The sequence below is a fragment of the Bos mutus genome, chromosome 6 (genome assembly GCF_027580195.1).
Source record: "Bos mutus isolate GX-2022 chromosome 6, NWIPB_WYAK_1.1, whole genome shotgun sequence".
Taxonomy (NCBI): Eukaryota; Metazoa; Chordata; class Mammalia; order Artiodactyla; family Bovidae; genus Bos; species Bos mutus.
In genome coordinates, this window is record NC_091622.1 from 31,532,971 (window position 1) to 31,554,030 (window position 21,060).

The following is a 21,060-nucleotide window of genomic DNA, read 5'->3' on the forward strand; positions in this document are numbered from 1 at the left end:
CAGCAAAAGAGACACTGATGTATAGAACAGTCTTATGGACTCTGTTGCAGAGGGAGAGGGTGGGAAGATTTGGGAGAATAGCATTGAAACATGTATAATATCATGTATGAAACGAGATGCCAGTCCAGGTTCGATGCACGATACTGGATGCTTGGGGCTAGTGCACTGGGACGACCCAGAGGGATGGTATGGGGAGGAGGAGGGAGGAGGGTTCAGGATGGGGAACACATGTATACCTGTGGTGGATTCATTTTGATATTTGGCAAAACTAATACAATTATGTAAAGTTTAAAAATAAAATAAAATAAAAAAAAAAGAAAATAAAAACTAGCAAATTAGATTTTGCCAAAATTGTTAAACGACCTTCAGATTATTAGGAGGAATCAGTAGCAAACTGTCTATCAAGATCAATACCCAAGTCAGTGGTCACAGGAAAGAGGTGAATTGGATCCATCTTATTTGGAAATTTGGACTCATTGGAACCTCATTCCCATCTTCAGAGAGAACTTCTGAGAGTTAAATAGAACTCCAACCAGAAAAGCAAATACTAAAGAAGTTTCAGGCCTCGTTAACACAAGTAAGATCTGTCATGCATGATTTTGGTCAAGTGGAAGTAAAATCAATTTGATATTTTCTCATTTGAAAAATAAAAGTCCAAAGCTGTGGGTTGGCTAGTAACAGAACTGCCTTTCAGTTCAACATAATACTGAGCTAAAGTAAAAACTCGGATTTGAGAACAATTTAATAATAATTGATAACTATAATAAAAGACTAAGGAATGAAGCAGTTTTTGTTGGATGGTTTGGTGGATTTTTTTTTTATGCCAGTTAAATATTTTTCTTCTCTTAGAATTCTATGCCATTGTAAAAATCATATCCAGATAGAGCAGTTGTATTTTTGAGTGACCGGCCATTAGCTGCTACTTGATGCATGCCTACTGAGCCCATGAAAAGAGTTACAACTTTTATTATAGAAACCAGCACCATTAACTTTTGTTATTATAGAATCATAAAGATATTTATTGCAATAAAATCATCAATATAGCCTTTCATTATCTACTTAAGTCATATGCTTCATGTTAAGAGAGAAAAAAAGATAGACACAAGATGTGGTATAGGAATAATGGCCCTATACTTCAAATACACTAATTAACTTCCCTTTTTATTCACTCTAACATTATTTTCCATTCAGGTACATTGATCCTGTGTTGAAATGAATAACATACAACATATGAAAAATTAGTGTTTCTCCACCACCTACCATGAAAAACAATTTGAAATTAACTTCAGATGTGAATGTAAATGATAAAACAAAATTTCTAGAAAAAAAATGAGAATATGTCTTCATGATCTTGAATAGAAAGCTTTCTTTAAAAAAAAAAAGACAAAAAGCACTAACTATAAAGAAAGCAAATTAATAAGGGACTGCATTAGAAATAAGATGTTCTATTCATCAAAATTTACCATATATAGAATGGAAAGACAGTCGATAGGAGAAAGGATTTAAAATATATTTGGCAATGGACTTTTATCCCTAATATATATAAAGATCCTAATAATCATGGGGGGAAAATAAAATGACTTGAATAAGCAGTTCATAAAACAAAATATTAAAAAGTCAATAAATACATAATGATTCATCCATCAGGAAAAGGCAAATTAAAAATAAAATATGAATCTAGTACATATCCACCAGTATAAATAAAATGAAGAGAAGGAAAATAACAAGTGTTGGTGAGGAAGCAGAAAATTAAAATACTTCTGTCTGCTCCCAGTAGAAGTCCAAATTGGTGTAAATGTTTGGAAAACTGGCTGTATCAGCTAGCATTAATAAGTGACATAATTTATGCATACTTCTTGAGCTAGAGATTTCATTCCCAACAAAAATACACACAAATAAAAAAAACATGAATAGACTGACTAATTGTAATGAGCAAAACTTGAAAAAAAAATCATCAGTAAAAGTTAAATAGACTGTGGCATATTCATATAATGAAATACTTCAGAGCAATAAAATGAATAAAGTTTTCCTACCTATTTCAACATGGATTAACCTTATAAACATAATGTTGAGCAAAAGAAAACAGACAAAAGACATACATAGTATATTTCTATGCATATACAGTTTAATATAAATCATAACTAGTTTATTGTGTTTTAAGTCAATATAATGGTTATACTTCCAAAAGGTTATAACCGAGTGGTGCCCAGGAGGGGACTCTGGGAATGCTAGTTTTGTTATTTCTTGATTTGGGTGCTGGATGCATGGATATTTGTTAAGTTGTACTTCATAGTTTTATGTACTATAATTATGTACATTAAAGTTAAATAAAAAGTGTACTTCAAAAATGAATATCAATCATCTATGAACACTGTATTATTATAGAGACTTTCATGTAAGGAAAATACTTGGGGAAAAATTATAGTCGTTTCTTTGTCTAATATAATTACATTAGCCTTGTCTTAAAAAAATGGACATTGCATAATACCTCCAAATAATTTCTTTTTCTTGGTAAAAATTGGGTTGTTTGACTAGCTACTAGATAACTATCATAGCAATTTGAATATTCAGGGTACTCCTTTGGTGACTAGGAACCTTTCAATATTCCTAAGACAACTTGTTTTCTAAACCATCATAAAGGCTTATTTCTGGCAAGCTGCTTATATATTTGAAGAAGTAACTTTGGTTTTTTGTTGTTTGACATGATCAAAGTTATCTGGGATATAATACAACAGAATGAAAACTATTTCATAAAGTGTGATTAAGGAATAAAAGATAATTCCCTTTTATTATTGCAGAATAAACAGATTTTATGTAACTGGGGCTCTTCTGAAAATTTGGGGAAAAAATGCAAATAGACAATGATATTCATTACCATTTAAGTAACAGAACTTCTCATTTTCAAAGAATTGAATTTTCTTCTCAAACCTGAAAACTAAAAGTTAAGATCCAAAAGTTCTGATATATGTATCCTTTCTGGAAAAGGTTTAAATTACATAACATCCATAGTAACATTTTTCCTATATAAAAAATACTGTTTTTTCAAAATATCATCCTAATCTATATTTAAATCAAACCATGTGAGCACTCTTGTTTCCCCATATTCATTTCAAGGACAGTTACAGGAACATTGTGATAACAATTTTCCATCAATATCACAGCAGGTTGATTTACTCAGCAGCACATAACTGCAGTATTTTTATTAAAGCTTTGAAATCTTGAATGAGAGGTGGAGCACTAATTGTAGACATGTAATATATTAAATTTCTAAGACTTCAAAGGGAGCATAATTAACTCAAAGCCATATAATTGCTCCAGGGACAGAAAAAAAAAATGCAAACAGAATTGATATGCCCATTTTCTCCTGTAGGAATTAAATGACAATGCTAAGTGAGCAATTTCTTTTTTAAAACTTATTCTTTTGACTTTTAAGTTGATATTTTCCTTGACAATTTTAACAAATTTCCATGCCAACTTATAAAATATAGGAAGCTGGGAATTCTGCTATTCCCTCTCTTTGACCAGAATTTCTTACTTTCTCTTCTCCCTCTCTTCAGTGTTTACTGAACCTGTTTCTTTGACCTCATCATAACATTTAGATCCTCTCTCTTTCCCATTATTCCAATGCACCAGTTCCTTTATAGCTTCATTTGCCTTTCTCTCCATCATGTAATCCATTGTAAGTCATTTCTATATCTCATAGGACCTGAGAGTCATGTACCCGTTTGACCTGCTGACAAGTTACTTTACCAGTTTTCAGCTCTGCAAGTCTCCTAGCATCCAATATCAGCACTATTTGCAAAGATGTTGAACGTGGCTGGAGGAAGTTGGAGAATAGAACAGATTACATATAAGGAGGTCTTTAATTTTCTTAACTGTAAATTTGGAATTTGGGCAAAATGTTACATGTTGTACTTTATAGATCTAAAACATTTAAGAAATGCTATCAACTATAACAACAGCTCTTTAAAGTATCTTCTGATAATCTTCAAAACTCTGAAGGAACATTCTGGAATTTATAACTGAAGAAAGTCAATTGGGATATCTTCCAAAACCCCAATAAAATACAAGGGATTGAATAGATATATAAACAAATAACCATGAGAAAAAGGGACAGAAACCATCTGAAAAGTGTTTTTTAAAATAAATTACTGAAATAGCAGAAAGCAAAGAGGAAATAAAAAAACCTTTTGATGAGGGTGAAAGAGAAAGAGTGAAAAAGTTGGTTTAAAACTCAACATTCAAAAAACTAAGATCACGGCGTCCGGTCCCATTACTTCATGGCAAATAGATGGGGAAACAATGGAAACAGTGACAGACTTTATTTTGGGGGGCTCCGAAATCACTGTGGACAGTGACTGCAGCCATGAAATTAAAAACGCTTGCTCCTTGGAAGAAAAGCTATGACAACCTAAACAGTGTATTAAAAAACAGAGACATTACTTCACTGGCAAAGGTTCATATAGTCAAAGCTATGGTTTTCCAGTAGTCACGTATGGATGTGAGTGTTGGACGATAAAGAAGGCTTAGCACTGAAGAATTGATGCTTTCAAATTGTGGTGCTGGTGAAGACTCTTGTGAGTCCCTTAGACAGCAAGGAGATTAAACTAGTCAATCCTAAAGGAAATCAACACAGAATACTCATTGGTAGGACATATGTTGAAGCTGAAGCTCCAATACTTCGGCCACCTGATGTGAAGAGCGGATTCACTGAAAAAGACCCTGACGCTGAAAAAGATGGAGGGTAAAAGGATAAGAGGGCAACAGAGGATGAAATTGTTGGATGGCATCACTGAATCAATGGACATGAGTTTGAGCAAACTCCTGGAGATACTGAAGGACAGGGAAGGGTGGCAGATTGTAGTTCATAGGGTTGTAAAGAGTTAGACATGACTTAACTACTGAACAACAACAACTGAAAAAAGAAAAGCAGACGAAGTAGTGACATCTGCTGAAGCATGGTGGGAGAAGCCAGCATTTGATACCGTCATAGGGGCAGCAACTGAACAGACGTCTATCCTGCCAAGTCCTAGCAATTCTGATGCCTGGAAATGCCAAGCCAATTGGCAGGCAGAAGTGAAGTGGGGAACTGAGAAGTATGGGAGTAGGTTATGTTTTATAAATTTCTGTGAACACTGAATTAGTAAATATTGACCCATTGCTACTAGATGATATGCAGGATTTGGGTTTTGCAAACCTTTTTGGTTTTATAAATGCTTTTAGTTGGGGCTTTCCCAGTGCCTCAGTGGTAAAGAATCTGCCTGGAATGCAGGAGACCCAGTTTGATCCCTGAGTGGGGAGGGTCCCCTCGAGGAGAGCATGGCAATCCACTCTATTATTCTTGCCTGGAGAATTCCATGGACAGAGGATTCTGGCAGCTACAATCTGTAGGGTCACAGAGGGTTGGACAGACTGAAGTGACTGAGCACTCACACACACATGTTTCTATTTAAAGATGCTATATTTTTTGTAAAGATCTTACAGAAAAACCTGAACGAATTATTGTTTTGTCTAAAAAAAGTAATTATTTCTGAAAAGTATAACTGGATGGAGAAATAGGTAGACCAAAGGATTCTTGCTTTTCATTATAAAACCCTCAATTGTATGTCCTTTTTAAAATTCTGTCCATCTCCCCTCCCACCTCTTTCTCTCTCACACACATGACTGTGCACACACACACAAATACACAAACACACAGAATGAAGTTTCATTTGCCTATCACTGTCTGCCTAATACATTCTTATTCATTTTGCACCACTCTGGTAAAGCAAATTCTCTGTGAAACATCTCCTGACCCCAGCTAAACTCCCTGCAGACTTAGTGAGTTCTTCTATGGAATTCCAGAGCAACACTTATCCATCACTATAATAGTATTTTTCTTTCACATTTTATTATTTAGTTACATGCTTGCCTCCTCCACTAAATAAGTAATCCTCTAAGTCAGTAACCATTCTGTGCGTCTCCAGACCTCTGATGCTACTTGACTTTTAAATTCGGTGCTACTTGCCTTTTGAATGAGCTGTGTCTAGGACTTAAGGGGTCAGTCTATTCTCTAAGTGGGAAATGTTTCTGGAACTCATGAGAGAGCAGAATCAAGGTACAAAGTGTTTGAGAACAGCTAATGGAGAAGCAGGGACCACTACATAGATCAGAGAAGAGTATAAAGGCTTGAGACCTTAAACCCAGCCCATAGTTTAGAGATTATAGATATACAGAGACTATACATAAAATCAGTTGTAAAGGACAAAATGAGTGGGGAAAAATGGTGTTTGGGTAGAGGAAGGGAGATATATCTCTCAGGAAAATCACAAACATAGATTTATGTATTTGAGAAAAAAGATGGAAGCAGCAGATTATTACAAGTGTCAAACTTCAGAGTTAAGAACAGGGGGCCAAAGCACCTGCTAAGTGTCAGGTAGGTACTACATACTACTAGATACATATGTACACCTATCAAAATATGATCTAGAAGTTACCATTTCTTAAGCATCTGCTAGGTGCCAGCTGTCCAATCACTCCTTTAAGGCTTATTATATCTCATTAATCTACATTACAAATATAATAAGTTGAAATCAATAATATTCCCATTTTACTGATGACAAAATGGAAGCTCAAAACTATTAAGTAATTTGTGGGCATCACTCCACCAGAATGTGACTGACATGGTCTTGTACCTGTGTATTGGCTACAATTTCTCTTTTGTGAATTAGTACTTATGCCACTGAGTCTGGTTCAAACATGCCCTCTCAATGAAGCCTTCTCTGATCTTCCCAACCAAAAGTGACCATAGATACTTCAACCTTATTTATTATAATTTTAAGATTCCAATTTATATTATATGCCCTTATATATTTGCCTTCAGCCTTCTAGCAGATTTTGTGTTTCTTGAAGGAAAGAACAAACTCTTGTAAAATGGAAATACTCTTTCTATTGGGGAAACATTTAGTGCTTCAGTGAGACTCTCCGAGTTACTTGCTAGACCTAGAAAGGTCAAAGTTCTATATTTGATCTTAAACTGAATAACAAAGTTTTCTATTAAAATAAAAAATGTATTATAGATATTTCCCAAGTTTTATTCTTCTTAGTGATTTATATTCTGCTTCAAGTTCTCTGACACCAATTATACTATAGAGTGTCAAAGAACTTCTAACACATTCTTAATTTGGAGGCTTTACATCAGTACTTTGGGAGCTAAAGAAAACACATTGGAGAAGTGAAGAAAACTGTATTAGTGAAATAAAGTCGCCCCAAATTTTAAAACTAATAATAAAATCCATGTGAAAGTATGTAACATCATGACTAATATCAGCACTATATATAGTTAAAAATGTGATCACAAAAATTACTTGACAATAATCGTTTTTAAGGGAATATCAAAGATTTTAGAATATAGAGATCAAATATTCTCAACTGTATTTTTACAAAGTTTCAGAGCTTCTAGCCAAAGGTACAGATACAATTCAAATTTTGATGATCCAGCACCATAAAATGCTCAATGGTCATCACTTTGCAGAGTTTCAGACAGTTTCAATTATTTGTCTTGCTACAGAGTTCTGAATATAGAGGAGAAGAACCTGCTGTATGTTTTCATAGTAGGAATCATGTTTAGGCAAGAATGGCTTTAACTCAAGTAAATCTTTTCTCAGAAGTAAAATTTTAACTTGCATAAAAAATTTAAGTATCAATATTAGACAATTTGTGAAATCCATTCAGGTGAGCAGCACTTCTAAATCCCCATAAGAATTCTTAAAGTCATCCTGGATAGGTGCCTAAATACATATAAATACAAAGCATTCTTAGCAATTAACTGGACAGTACGGGGTAAATGTGATGAACAAGGAATTCACTGTGCTACCTCAATTAGTGCTAATGAGAGTGGTGTAGTTAATTCCCTCACACTGCTCTTAATTTTCATCTCCTCTGTGGGATCTATTCTGAAACATTTAATTTTTACACCCTATTCCCAGTCCATGACAATTTTTACTTACCTCAGTTATGAAGGATTTGGCTGTGGCAGGATTCATAACAAGGATCGCTCGCCTAAGAGTGTCTCGATAGCGATTCAATTCCTCTATTCTCATGGTGTCAAACAGCGTGGTGATCATCTTATTGATGTTGTTTTCCACCTTCTGAAGTGCAACATCCATCCCCTGCTGAGACACTTTGTCCAGAAACTCCTGGATTCCACGGATATCTAGGAACATCAAAAGCCCATCAACGTGTGAATTAAAGCATGGAAGGGAGATAAAAGCTATTTCACTTATATCAATATAGTTTATTGTTCAATATTGTAGGCTGTTTAAACTACTAATGGAGTAGCTGATGGAACTCTCAGATACAGTTAAGGTTGAACAGAATTTAATGTGTTTAGATGAAAAATGTATTGTTATTTTAAAAATTAATTTCACTCCACTGAACTTTCTAAATGATCTCACCTCTGGAAAATGTTAGAGCAACATAAAGGGAGGTGGTTGGGGAAGATCCTTACTTCCCTAAAGCAAATGTGAGATAAGAAATTACGTTCTTTATTTTTCCTCCATATTAAAAGAGTGATACTAACCTCAGGCAAAACATGAATATTATTAATGGCTGATGAATCTGAATCAAGATTACTACTGTTTCTTAAAATGGGCAATGCTATCAGTAAACTTGACATTTTCAATCTTAATTGAAAGAAGGTTTTGAGAGGTTATCTTCAAAGGATCTCAGGTCAGAAATAGAACAGCTAAACTTTTGCTTGTTTTATGAATACTACTACCTCCTTGGGCTTCCCTGGTGGCTCAGACAGTAAAGAATCTGCCTGCAATGCAGGAGACGGAGGTTTGATCCCTGAGTTGGGAAGTTCCCCTGGAGAAGGAAATGGCAACCCACTCCATATTCTTGCCTGCAGAATCCCATGGGCAAAGGAGCCTGGCAGGCTACTGTCCATAGGGTCGCAGAGTCAGACAAGACTGAGCGCCTTGCACTTTACACTTCACTATCTCCCTTACTCAAATCCTGCCAACTTGGTAGAGATTCTTCCCCCCTACCCCCAAGAGTACATGGAATATACTTTGTGTGTAAAATGTGCATTTTTAACAAAATACTTCCACACTCATCCCCAAATAAGAGAATTTCTGAAAGATTATCAAATAAAGCACTGTGTTCATTTTACACCTAAATAAGGATGGTAAAATGGAATCTAAATAAAATATTTATAAATTTGTATTTTGATGTATATTTAAGTACCAACAAGTGCCTGAAATGTCACAAATATTTTTTGCTAGTACCACACTGACTATTTGTAGAAGAAGGGATATATACATTGATAAATATGATTGGAAGATGTACCTGGCACAATATAATCTTAATATAGTACATTTGCTTTAACTATAAAATACTGTACATTTTTCTATATATGCCCATGACATAAAATGTGAAAAGTGAAACTAGTGAAAGATAAGTGAATGGGATTGTAGGTTGCTTATTATTAGTGGGCTATAATATCTCAAAACTCCTTACTGTGCATGCATGTAAAATGTATCTCTTAAGAGCAATAATAAGGTCATATGTTTTTCAATACATTAGCAAGTGAAAGCAATAAGCCAACAGAATAAGAAAACAAAGTCACAGATTTGGAAACTAACATTTGTTCATAACCAAAATTTATATTTGCAGGTTAAAAACTAATAATAATTTTAAAATTTGCTTTCTTCTTATGATTAGCTTTATTTTAAAACAATTACTACAAACATTATATGTCCAGTTATCTGATGATTCTCAAACTCTTCAGAATAGATAACTGTGTAAATTCTACCTTAGATTCCTTATTCCTAATTAAATTATAAACCCAGATGTCAGCATTGCAGTAGCTTAAAAGAATAAAACCTCATCTAGAGCAGAACAAGAGATAAAAGAGTTTGAATAATAACGGTATTATGTATTCATTAAATATCCAGGTCAGAAAGTTCCTAAGGATGTAAGGATTTCAAGCATGGATTAAACAAAGGGTTAGATCTGATGAAATTTAGCAGATACAGGTAGACACATAACAGGACATGTTCACACTCAAGCAGGCCTCCTCAAACTCTGCTGTGAATCAGAATCACTTGAAAATCTTATTAAAAATGCAGAAGCCTGGGCCCCAACTCAGAACCAATATACCTTTAAAATATGTGTCAGAGCAGATCCTCAATTTTGAATTGTAAGTTATTATTTCTTCAGTTTGAATCACTTAACTGTGCACAAAAATATGGCAGACAAAACCAAAAATACATTGGAATAGAGATGTTCAGAAAACACCAGAGCATAAAGCTTCAGATCACTTATACTCTTAGTTTTGAGAAAAAGAAAATTGTTTCAAATTCAAGTCAATTCAATTGACTAATTATTGAATATAGTCACCAATCCTGTGTGTTCAGAACTCAACAGTGAACACCCTTCCCTATACTGAGACACGCAACAGATAAGTAAACACACTGGCACATACAACTCACACTAAGTGCTGTGAAGGAAACGAGGTGTGCTGGGAGAGACTGACAGGGTGTGAAGGAGGCTCTGTTTTAGTTAGACTACTCAAGGAAGTTTCCTTTAGAAAAGTGGTGTTTAAACTGTGATCTAAAGGATGAGAAGACACTGCTCAAGCAAGCAGACAAGACGAGAGGACAACAGCCTGGGAAGATGCCCCGAGGCAATGAAGAGCTGGTGTCTAAAGTACCTAAAGGATTCCTGCATAGCTGCAGCCCAGTAAGCAAGAAGGAGGGGAGAGTTAGGTGAAGCTGTGTGGAGAAAGAAGGTCAGATGAGGTGGATCCTGGTGAGACCCAGAAAGAGGTTTTAACATTATCTTAAATGCAGCTTTAATCTCTTAAAAAATTTAAGTAGAGGATCTAAGTAGATGATGGGCTATGTGTGTAGAATGAAAAGCAGTCTGAGAGTGATTTAGCATGATTCCAATTCAGCTTGTAAATGACTTTCCCTTCATTTAAAACACTATGACTTTTTTATCTTTTATGTTTGACCAGAAATTTAGTACTATGTGTATTGTTATTTGGCCAGAAAAGTGATGTGATAAAAGATTTCTATTATTTCTCTGTGTTCTTAGTCTGTAATTCTAGTTATCACTGCCTAGATAAGTGATTATAAAATTTTCAAAAAAAAATTCTGATCTATAAATGAATAAATATTTATATTTATAAATGTCTTGAAAGATTAATTAGTGAGGGTGGTGATGTGTGTGTGTGTGTGTGTGTGTGTCTGCATGGAAAATCCAGTTGTAAAGTCTAAAATCTGGTGTGCATGTGTTAGTCACTCAGTCTTGTTCAACTCTTTGCAGCCCCCAAAGGCTCCTCTGTTCATGGAATTCTCCAGGCAAAAATGCTGCATGGATAGTCATCCCATTCTCCAGGGGATCCTCCTGACCCAGGAATCAAACCCAGGTATCCCACATTGCAGGCAGATTCTTTACCACTGAACCATCAGGGAAGCCTAAAACATGGTAGGTGCTATTATTTTTAATAATAGTTCCCAATTGCTTCTTAAGAGATCACCCACCAATAGGATAGAATTGCCTAAAATTTAGATGGCTAGCTACCCAAAATGGCAAGTGTAATGTTTTAGACTCTTGGAATGTAGAAGTTAAATAATAATAGTTTGGGTTAATTGAAAATAACACCAAACACTCATGATATATAGCAACTGTAAGTTTGATGTGAGAAGAATCTGAATCACACTATTAAATGCAATGTGGAAAAGTCATTAAAAAACAGAGTGTGCCTTTGGCTTTGTCAATTTGTGAATACGATCAACCATCATTATTATTCAGCGACACCATCTGTATTACTGTTAGTTGGCAAAAAATGAGTAAAGTGCTTCAGTTTACAGAAATTAAAAAGATAAATGGTGATATCTGACCTCATAAAGCTTTTAGGCCTGTGGGTGTTACTAGATGCTATTCATTGATACCAAAAATTTAAATAGTAGTTTCAGTTATTCCTTGTGATTATTCATTCTATTGATCAGATAATTATATAATAGCAAGTGGTAGAAGCTCATGAAGTAAGTCACTAACCATAAGATTAGGACAAAAAAAGACTTTTTTCTTGGACTCTATAAAGGAAAGTTTCGTACTGTTCATGGGATTCTCATGGGAAGAATGCTGGAGTGGGTTGTCATCCTTCTCCAGTAGACCAGAGAAGACTTGAGAGTCCCTTGGACAGCAAAGAGATCAAATGAGTCAATCCTAAAGGAAATCAGTGCTGAATATTCATTGGAAGGACTGATGCTGAATCTAAAGCTTCAATACTTTGGCCACCTGATGCGAAGAACTGACTCACTGGGAAACCTCTGATCCTGGGAAAGACTGAATGCAAATGGAGAAGAGGGCAGCAGAGGATGAGATGGTTAGATAACATCACTGACTCAATGGACATGAATTTGAGCAAACTCTGGGAGATAGTGGAGGACAGGGAGGCCTGGTGTGCTACAGTCCACTGGGTCACAAAGAATTGGTCACCACTGAGTGACTGAACAACAGTGAAGATAAAGGAAGTGGAATATGACCTCCCAAAGATACCCAAGTCCTAATCCCTGGAATCTATGAATAGGTTAGGTTATATACAGAGGAATTAATGCTTTAGATGACATTGAGGTTTGTCAATACCTGACCTTACAATAGGGAGTCATCTCCTATTACTTCAGTGGGACTAGTATAATTCAATGGCACCCCACTCCAGTACTCTTGCCTGGAAAATCCCATGGACGGAGGAGCCTGGTAGGCTGCAGTCCATGGGGTCACCAAGAGTCAGACACGACTGAGTGACTTCACTTTCACTTTTCACTTTCATGCACTGGAGAAGGAAATGGCAACCCACTCCAGTGTTCTTGCCTGGAGAATCCCAGGGACAGGGGAGCCTGGTGGGCTGCTGTCTCTGGGGTAGCACAGAGTCAGACACGACTGAAGTGACTTAGCAGCAGCAGCAGTATAATTCTAAGGACTTAGAGTTAAAGGAAGAAGGCAGAAAAAGAAAGTCAGATGTAGATCTGACTACTGAAGAATAAGCTGAGACTTCTGGGAAGTTCAGAGATGAATGTTGCTGGCTTTGAAGATGAAGAAAGGGGATCTTGAAAGAATAAATGTGGATGGTCCCTAAAAAAGGCAAGAAAAGGGGTTCTCCCCAAGAACCTTTAGAAAGAAACATAGCCTTCCTTAGATCTTGATTTTAACAATATGAGCTCTCCATGGTCTTTGGCCTAATTAATTAGCTCACAGATAGTCACAGGATTCAAACAAGATTGAAATTTGATATGAGTAATGAAAAATAGATGGTCCTTCTTTTGTATCACAAGTTATAATGATGCAGTTTAGGAACTGCAAGAGCCAACATGTCTAGTGTGAAATGAAGAATGTAGCCAATGAGTGAAAGTGAAAGAGGCAAGCCAGTTATTTCTTAGACTTCCCAACTGCATAACTCAATTGAAAAAATATTCTTTTTTTTTTTCACTTTTTTCTTATATAGTTTGAAATGAGCTTCAGTCACTTGCAAGAGAAAGGATACTGACTATACACAGTCTTCTGATAAATATCTGGTAGTTTGGTAATGAAGGTGAAGGTATAGTTCCTGTTTTTGAGGTACATCCAGTATAGTGGAGGGAATAACAATTTAGACAAGTAATTGTTTTAATGTGATCAATGCCAATTAAAGAAATGTAAAAATCAAAGGAATGGAAGCTGAGGAAAAGTAACAGCTAACCAGACCTTATTGGTACAAAAAAGAAAATTATAACACTCAATTATTGAGTTACTCTAATAAAAGGAAATATAGTGTGTGAAATATTAAAGCAGGGATTCCCAGGTGGTGCTAGTGGTGAAGAACACGCCTGCCAATGCAGGAGACATAAGAGACGCAGGTTCCATCCCTGGGTTGGGAAGATCCTCTGGAGAAGGCATGGGAACACGCTCCAGTATTCTTGCTTGGAGAATCCCTTGGACAGAAGAGCCTGGCAAGCTACAGTCCATAGGGTTGCAAAGAGTCGGATACAACTGAAGCCACTTAGCACACATGCAATATTAAAGCAGTTTGTAAACTGCAAATTTCTATGCAAGGTACATTTTCATTATCAATATTATATTAACCCAGTAAAAAATCCCCCTTGTTCATGATTTTCTTCTGCTGTCCTTTCCTACAGAAAAATGGAAAATAAACAAAAAATCATAATAAGGACTAAAAGTTGATTCAGGTAATACCTTTAGAATTTGATAGTCTAGCAATTTCTGTGATAACTGTTGCCTAGTTAGACCAACTTCCCACAATAACTCTCTAGGAGGTAGTGACTGATTGAAGTACAATGATTTGTTTTATTAAATTGTGCAGAATGATAGCTTTATTATAATCATTAGTGTAAGATTAAACTTAATTTCTCTCTAAACATGGCTTATAATTAAGTAGATTAGGGTAGAAAAATCCCAGGGGATAACAGAATCTAATGTATAAATACATTTCTAAACTGACTCACAAACCAGATATATATCTTACTGTTCATCCTAAACCAGTAGTCAGCATCAAAGAAATCTCTTTTGGAATCTAGTCTCCGCTTAATATGTGCCAAGCACTGTGAGAGGTACCTAGGAGGGAATGATGAGTAAGACAATCCCTGCCCTCTATACGTTTGCTCTTTACATAGCTGATGATAACATAGACCCTTTCACAGATAGAAAAATCATACAATACTATTCATTTTAAAAACTGTAGTTGCAACTTAAATTTAGTGATATTCTCTGGAACATTTCAAACAGTAAGCCTTAGCCTTATCATTGTATTCAAATAATTCTTTTAAAATACAGAATTTGGTAGAAGAAAAGATTTTTCACTGAGGCTTTGTATGTCTGATTTTTCTTTTCCTCTACTCATCTTTCTCCCTCATTTGAGCAGATTAGGTGCATTTAATCATTTTTAATCACTTAATGCACTGAAGACTTCACTGGGCAGGAGACTTCAGAATTCATTCAGCGAAGCTTGGTGCTTTGAAATTATGACAGAATGCTAAGCTTTAAAATTAATATTTAGATTCTTATTTTTTTTTTTTTTTTTAGATAAAAAGAAATGCATCATACTACTGGACACGTGAGATACATCATTAAGCTGAATGGAATTTCCCAAAGAATAAATAGCCAGATTAATCTGTAACTGCCTTGTTTCCTCAGGGGGGAAAAAGGCTTTTAATCAACCCTTACTTCAAAATAATTTGAATCATTAATTGAGTATTTCCTGTCACTTGTACTATATTTAAAAAATAAAGATAATAGTGTGCTTTATGAGATTATAGAGTGACATAGTTAAGCAATAGTGACCCACTGAGATTTTCCAAGGTAAGGAGCAAGGGCTGCACTTTGCTGGAGCAGCCATGAAGAGATACGCCACGCCCAAGGTAAGAGAAACCCAAGTAAGACGGTAGATGTTGCAAGAGGGCATCAGAGGGCAAACACACTGAAACCATAACACAGAAAACTAGTCAATAGAATCACACTAGGACCACAGCCTTGTCTAACTCAGTGAAACTAAGCCATCCCCGTGGGGCAACCCAAGATGGGCGGCTCATGGTGGAGAGAGCTGACAGAATGTGGTCCACTGGAGAAAGGACTGGCAAACCACTTCAGTATTCTTGCCTTGAGAACCCCATGAACAGTATGAAAAGGCAAAATGATAGGACACTGAAAGAGAAACTCCCCAGGTCAGTAGGTGCACAATATGCTACTGGAGATCGGTGGAGAAATAACTCCAGAAAGAATGAAGGGATGGAGCCAAAGCAAAAAGAATACCCAGCTGTGGATGTGACTGGTGATAGAAGCAAGGTCCGATGACGTAAAGAGCAATATTGCATAGGAACCTGGAATGTCAGGTCCATGAATCAAGGCAAATTGGAAGTGGTCAAACAGGAGATGGCAAGAGTGAATGTCGACATTCTAGGAATCAGCGAACTCAAATGGACTGGAACGGGTGAATTTAACTCAGATGACCATTATATCTACTACTGCGGGCAGGAATCCCTCAGAAGAAACGGAGTAGCCATCATGGTCAACAAAAGAGTCCGAAATGCAGTACTTGGATGCAATCTCAAAAACGACAGAATGATCTCTGTTTGTTTCCAAGGCAAACCATTCAATATCACAGTAATCCAAGTCTATGCCCCAACCAGTAACACTGAAGAAGCTGAAGTTGAATGGTTCTATGAAGACCTACAAGACCTTTTAGAACTCACACCCAAAAAAGATATCCTTTTCATTATAGGGGACTGGAATGCAAAAGTAGGAAGTCAAGAAACACCTGGAGCAACAGGCAAATTTGGCCTTGGAATACGGAATGAAGCAGGGCAAAGACTAATAGAGTTTTGCCAAGAAAATGCACTGGTCATAACAAACACCCTCTTCCAATAACACAAGAGAAGACTCTATACATGGACATCACCAGATGGTCAACACCGAAATCAGATTGATTATATTCTTTGCAGCCAAAGATGGAGAAGCTCCATACAGTCAGCAAAAACAAGACCAGGAGCTGACTGTGGCTCAGACCATGAACTCCTTATTGCCAAATTCAGACTTAAATTGAAGAAAGTAGGGAAAACCACTAGACCATTCAGGTATGACCTAAATCAAATCCCTTATGATTATACAGTGGAAGTAAGAAATAGATTTAAGGGACTAGACCTGATAGGTAGAGTGCCTGATGAACTATGGAATGAGGTTCGTGACATTGTACAGGAGACAGGGATCAAGACCATCCCCATGGAAAATAAATGCAAAAAAGCAAAATGGCTGTCTGGGGAGGCCTTACAAATAGCTGTGAAAAGAAGAGAAGCGAAAAGCAAAGGAGAAGGAAAGATATAAACATCTGAATACAGAGTTCCAAAGAATAGCAAGAAGAGATAAGAAAGCCTATTTCAGTGATTAATGCAAAGAAAGAGAGAAAAACAACAGAATGGGAAAGACTAGAGATCTCTTCAAGAAAATCAGAGATACCAAAGGAACATTTCATGCAAAGATGGGCTCGATACAGGACAGAAATGGTATGGACCTAACAGAAGCAGAAGATATTAAGAAGAGATAGCAAGAATACACAGAACTGTACAAAAAAGATCTTCACGACCCAGATAATCATGATGGTGTGATGACTGACCTAGAGTGAGACATCCTGGAATGTGAAGTCAAGTGGGCCTTAGAAAGCATCACTACGAACAAAGCTAGTGGAGGTAATGGAATTCCAGTTGAGCTATTCCAAATCCTGAAAGATGATGCTGTGAAAGTGCTTCACTCAATATGCCAGCAAATTTGGAAAACTCAGCAGTGGCCACAGGACTGGAAAACCTCAGTTTTCATTCCAATCCCAAAGAAAGGCAATGCCAAAGAATGCTCAAACTACTCACAATTGCACTCATCTCACACGCTAGTAAAGTAATGCTCAAAATTCTCCAAGCCAGGTTTCAGCAATATGTGAACCGTGAACTTCCTGATGTTCAAGCTGGTTTTAGAAAAGGCAGAGGAACCAGAGATCAAATTGCCAATATCCGCTGGATCATCGAAAAAGCAAGAGAGTTCCAGAAAAACATCTATTTCTGCTTTATTGACTATGCCAAAGCCTTTGACTGTGTGGATCACAATAAACTGTGGAAAATTCTTCAAGAGATGGGAATACCAGACCACCTGATCTGCCTCTTGAGATATTTGTATGCAGGTCAGGAAGCAACAGTTAGAACTGGACATGGAACAACAGACTGGTTCCAAATAGGAAAAGGAGTACGTCAAGGCTGTATATTGTCACCCTGTTTATTTAACTTATATGCAGAGTACATCATGAGAAACGCTGGACTGTAAGAAACACAAGCTGGAATCAAGATTGCTGGGAGAAATATCAATCACCTCAGATATGTAGATCACACCACCCTTATGGCAGAAAGTGAAGAGGAACTAAAAAGCCTCTTGATGAAAGTAAAAGTGGAGAGTGAAAAAGTTGGCTTAAAGCTCAACATTCAGAAAATGAAGATCATGGCATCCAGTCCCATCACTTCATGGGAAATAGATGGGGATTCATTTTGATATTTGGCAAAACTAATACAATTATTTAAAGTTTAAAAATAAAATAAAATTAAAATATATATATATATAAAACAACAACAAAAAAAGAAATAGATGGGGAAACAGTGGAAAGAGTGTCAGACTTTATTTTTCTGGGCTCCAAAATCACTACAGATGGTGACTGCAGCCATGAAATTAAAAGATGCTTACTCCTTGGAAGGAAAGTCATGACCAACCTAGATAGCATATTCAAAAGCAGAGACATTACTTTGCCAACAAAGGTTCATCTAGTCAAGGCTATGGTTTTTCCTGTGGTCATGTATGGATGTGAGAGTTGGACTGTGAAGAAGGCTGAGCGCCAAAGAATTCATGCTTTTCAATTGTGGTGTTGGAAAAGACTCTTGCGAGTCCCTTGGACTGCAAGGAGATCCAAGCAGTCCATTCTGAAGGAGATCAGCCCTGGGGTTTCTTTGGAAGGAATGATGCTAAAGCTTAAACTCCGGTATTTTGGCCACCTCATGTGAAGAGTTGACTCATTGGAAAAGACTCTGATGCTGGGAGGGATTGGGGGTAAGAGGAGAAGGGGACGACAGAGGATGAGATGGCTGGATGGCATCACTGACTCGATGGACGTGAGTCTGGGTGAACTCCGGGAGTTGGTGATGGACAGGGAGGCCTGGCGTGCTGCGATTCATGGGGTTGCAAAGAGTCAGACATGACTGAGCGACTGATCTGATCTGAGATTTTCTGTTTGATAAAAACTTATCAGTTTGATAAGAACTTGTCAGTTTGATAAGAACTTCTGTTGATAAGAAGATTTTAACATTAGATCATAATTTTTTAGGTTAAATGTCATTTTATGCTGGATCAATATTTTTAGGACATTTTATTGATGTACAAATCCAAAACAGTAGAATATGTTATTTTTACCTACCTGACATAATATATACAAATGCAAACAAAATTGTTCAATAAGATGCTTGAATTAATTATATACTTACTGATGTACATTGAAGTAAATGAGAGAACTGAAACCTGGAAAGTAGCCAAATGAGTAATAAACTACTTTAAGACTGTCTAGAGAGAGAGTTAATAATATTATAGTCATCAGACATTTAAAAACACCCTCAGGGTAATTATAAACATTTGCAATAAATTAAGAGGAATGTGTCCATTTTATGGGCCTTGATTAAACCTACATCAAGACTGAATGGGATAAATACTGTGATTCCTAGGAATGTATTCATTCTGATAGCATCCCAAAGTTCATTTCAAAGAGTTCTACCATATGACAATTTAACTTTTAAAGCAAGGATGATATACTGGAGGGTAGTACTTAAGTACCTCAGGTCATTCAACTACATACTGACCCTTAATTTGGGAATCATTAAATAGTATTTGCAGAAGGCAAGAATCCATAAATAATATGTTCATTAATCCTTAAAGTTGAATTATTTCTTTGTTTTTATGCATATGGATGTCAAAAAGTAAATATTTCTGCATATAAAGAGAAATACATTTTCACTTACTATTTTTCAGCCTAAAATATTTTTTATCAAAACATGTTATATACATTTTGGTCTCTGATTTTCAGAAATACTTAGTTTAACAAATTATAGTATACATTTACATACAGATAAAAGTCTTATTGTAAAACGAAAAAGACTGTCCTGAAACAGTCAGGAAAATGTCAGAAAAGCTAAGAACATAAAATAAGTCTAGGTTGATCAAAACCAACAAAAACAAGGAAACTGAACCAAAGAAGATTGTACTTTAAAAGCAATTTTAAGTGGTGAATTATAAAGACAAATATTTATTAATTATAAACATCTAAATTACAATTTGATATTAGATTTAAAAAATTAATTAATAAAACCGAAATAATCTAATTCATATTTATTATTTGTTTCAAGCTGACAAGCGAAGCACACGTGTCCACATATGCATACCCTTCACCTAGAGGGTCATCATGTAACTCAGACTGCTGACTGAGAGCCCGCATACCCCAGAACAAATTATTTGGTTCAAGAATAAGCACAGGACCCAAACACAGCTTGAGACTTTATAGGAGGATAAATAGCTTTATGCATGGTATTAACATATGGACAAAGAAGGGAAGAGGCCTTTTTTAATGTAATAATTTCTAAGAATAAACTTGGAGTTACCAATGACAACTGTCTGGCTTGAGAATGAAACAAATGCATGAATCGAAATAGAGTTGAGGCTGTAGTAAGAGTGCAAATATCACTACCTTTGGTTAGTTCATGCCTGTGTGTCATTACTTTTACAAGCCGCTTATATCCCTATCATCATATTACCCCTCCAAGCTCCACAATTAGACCCAGATAATAAATCTACAGGTAGGTTCATTCTAATATTAAGTGTGGGACCAATATTTTTTAGGCAAAGGAAATTAAATAACCCAAATAGTTCTTTAGATGAAATGCACATCAACTTTGCTGCTTATGTCACTCTTGAAAATCAGTTCTATTCAGCCCATCCATCCCTGAAATTCAACTTTTATTTCAATATCTTTAAAACAGAAACCTCTCATTAAAGCAATCTATATGCTTTTATTCTATTTTAAAGATCACTCACTTCTATAACTTTCTGGTTTCTGTTGACTGTCAGTTCCAAGACTCCTGGATTCTGGAATCTAGCTGTTGGCTCTGGTACATTCAACTAATTTCTTGCTTAGACCTCTCTGACAGTGAGCCTGCCTGGACTACTACCATTGCTTCTAATGAATCTTCCTAGGTATTATATTATACCTTCTTGATCAAACGTTCTCTCAGAGATTTGGCTGAAAGCATAAATAGCATGATAAGCAAATTGAAAATGATGCAAGATTGGAAGGGGAGGGCAATGTAACGAGTACTTACGATAAAGATTTAATATAAAAAATTTAAAAGGCAGAAGTTATGTGAAAACACAAGTGTTTTTTGTTTGGCTAAAAAGCAGTAAAGGTCTCACTTCTCCAAGGCAATAAGATAGCATGTGGCATATTGTGTA

General features: G+C 36.1%; 1 protein-coding gene across 1 annotated transcript in view; it reads right to left on the minus strand.

Annotated features, from left to right (window-relative positions):
- LOC102267443 (glutamate receptor ionotropic, delta-2) overlaps nucleotides 1-21,060 on the minus strand; it is a 233,482-nt gene that overhangs the window by 202,181 nt on the left and 10,241 nt on the right. The window contains exon 2 of the mRNA XM_070371886.1: nucleotides 7,989-8,194. Coding sequence (XP_070227987.1) covers nucleotides 7,989-8,194 — 206 coding nt within the window. The remainder of the gene's footprint in view (nucleotides 1-7,988; nucleotides 8,195-21,060) is intronic.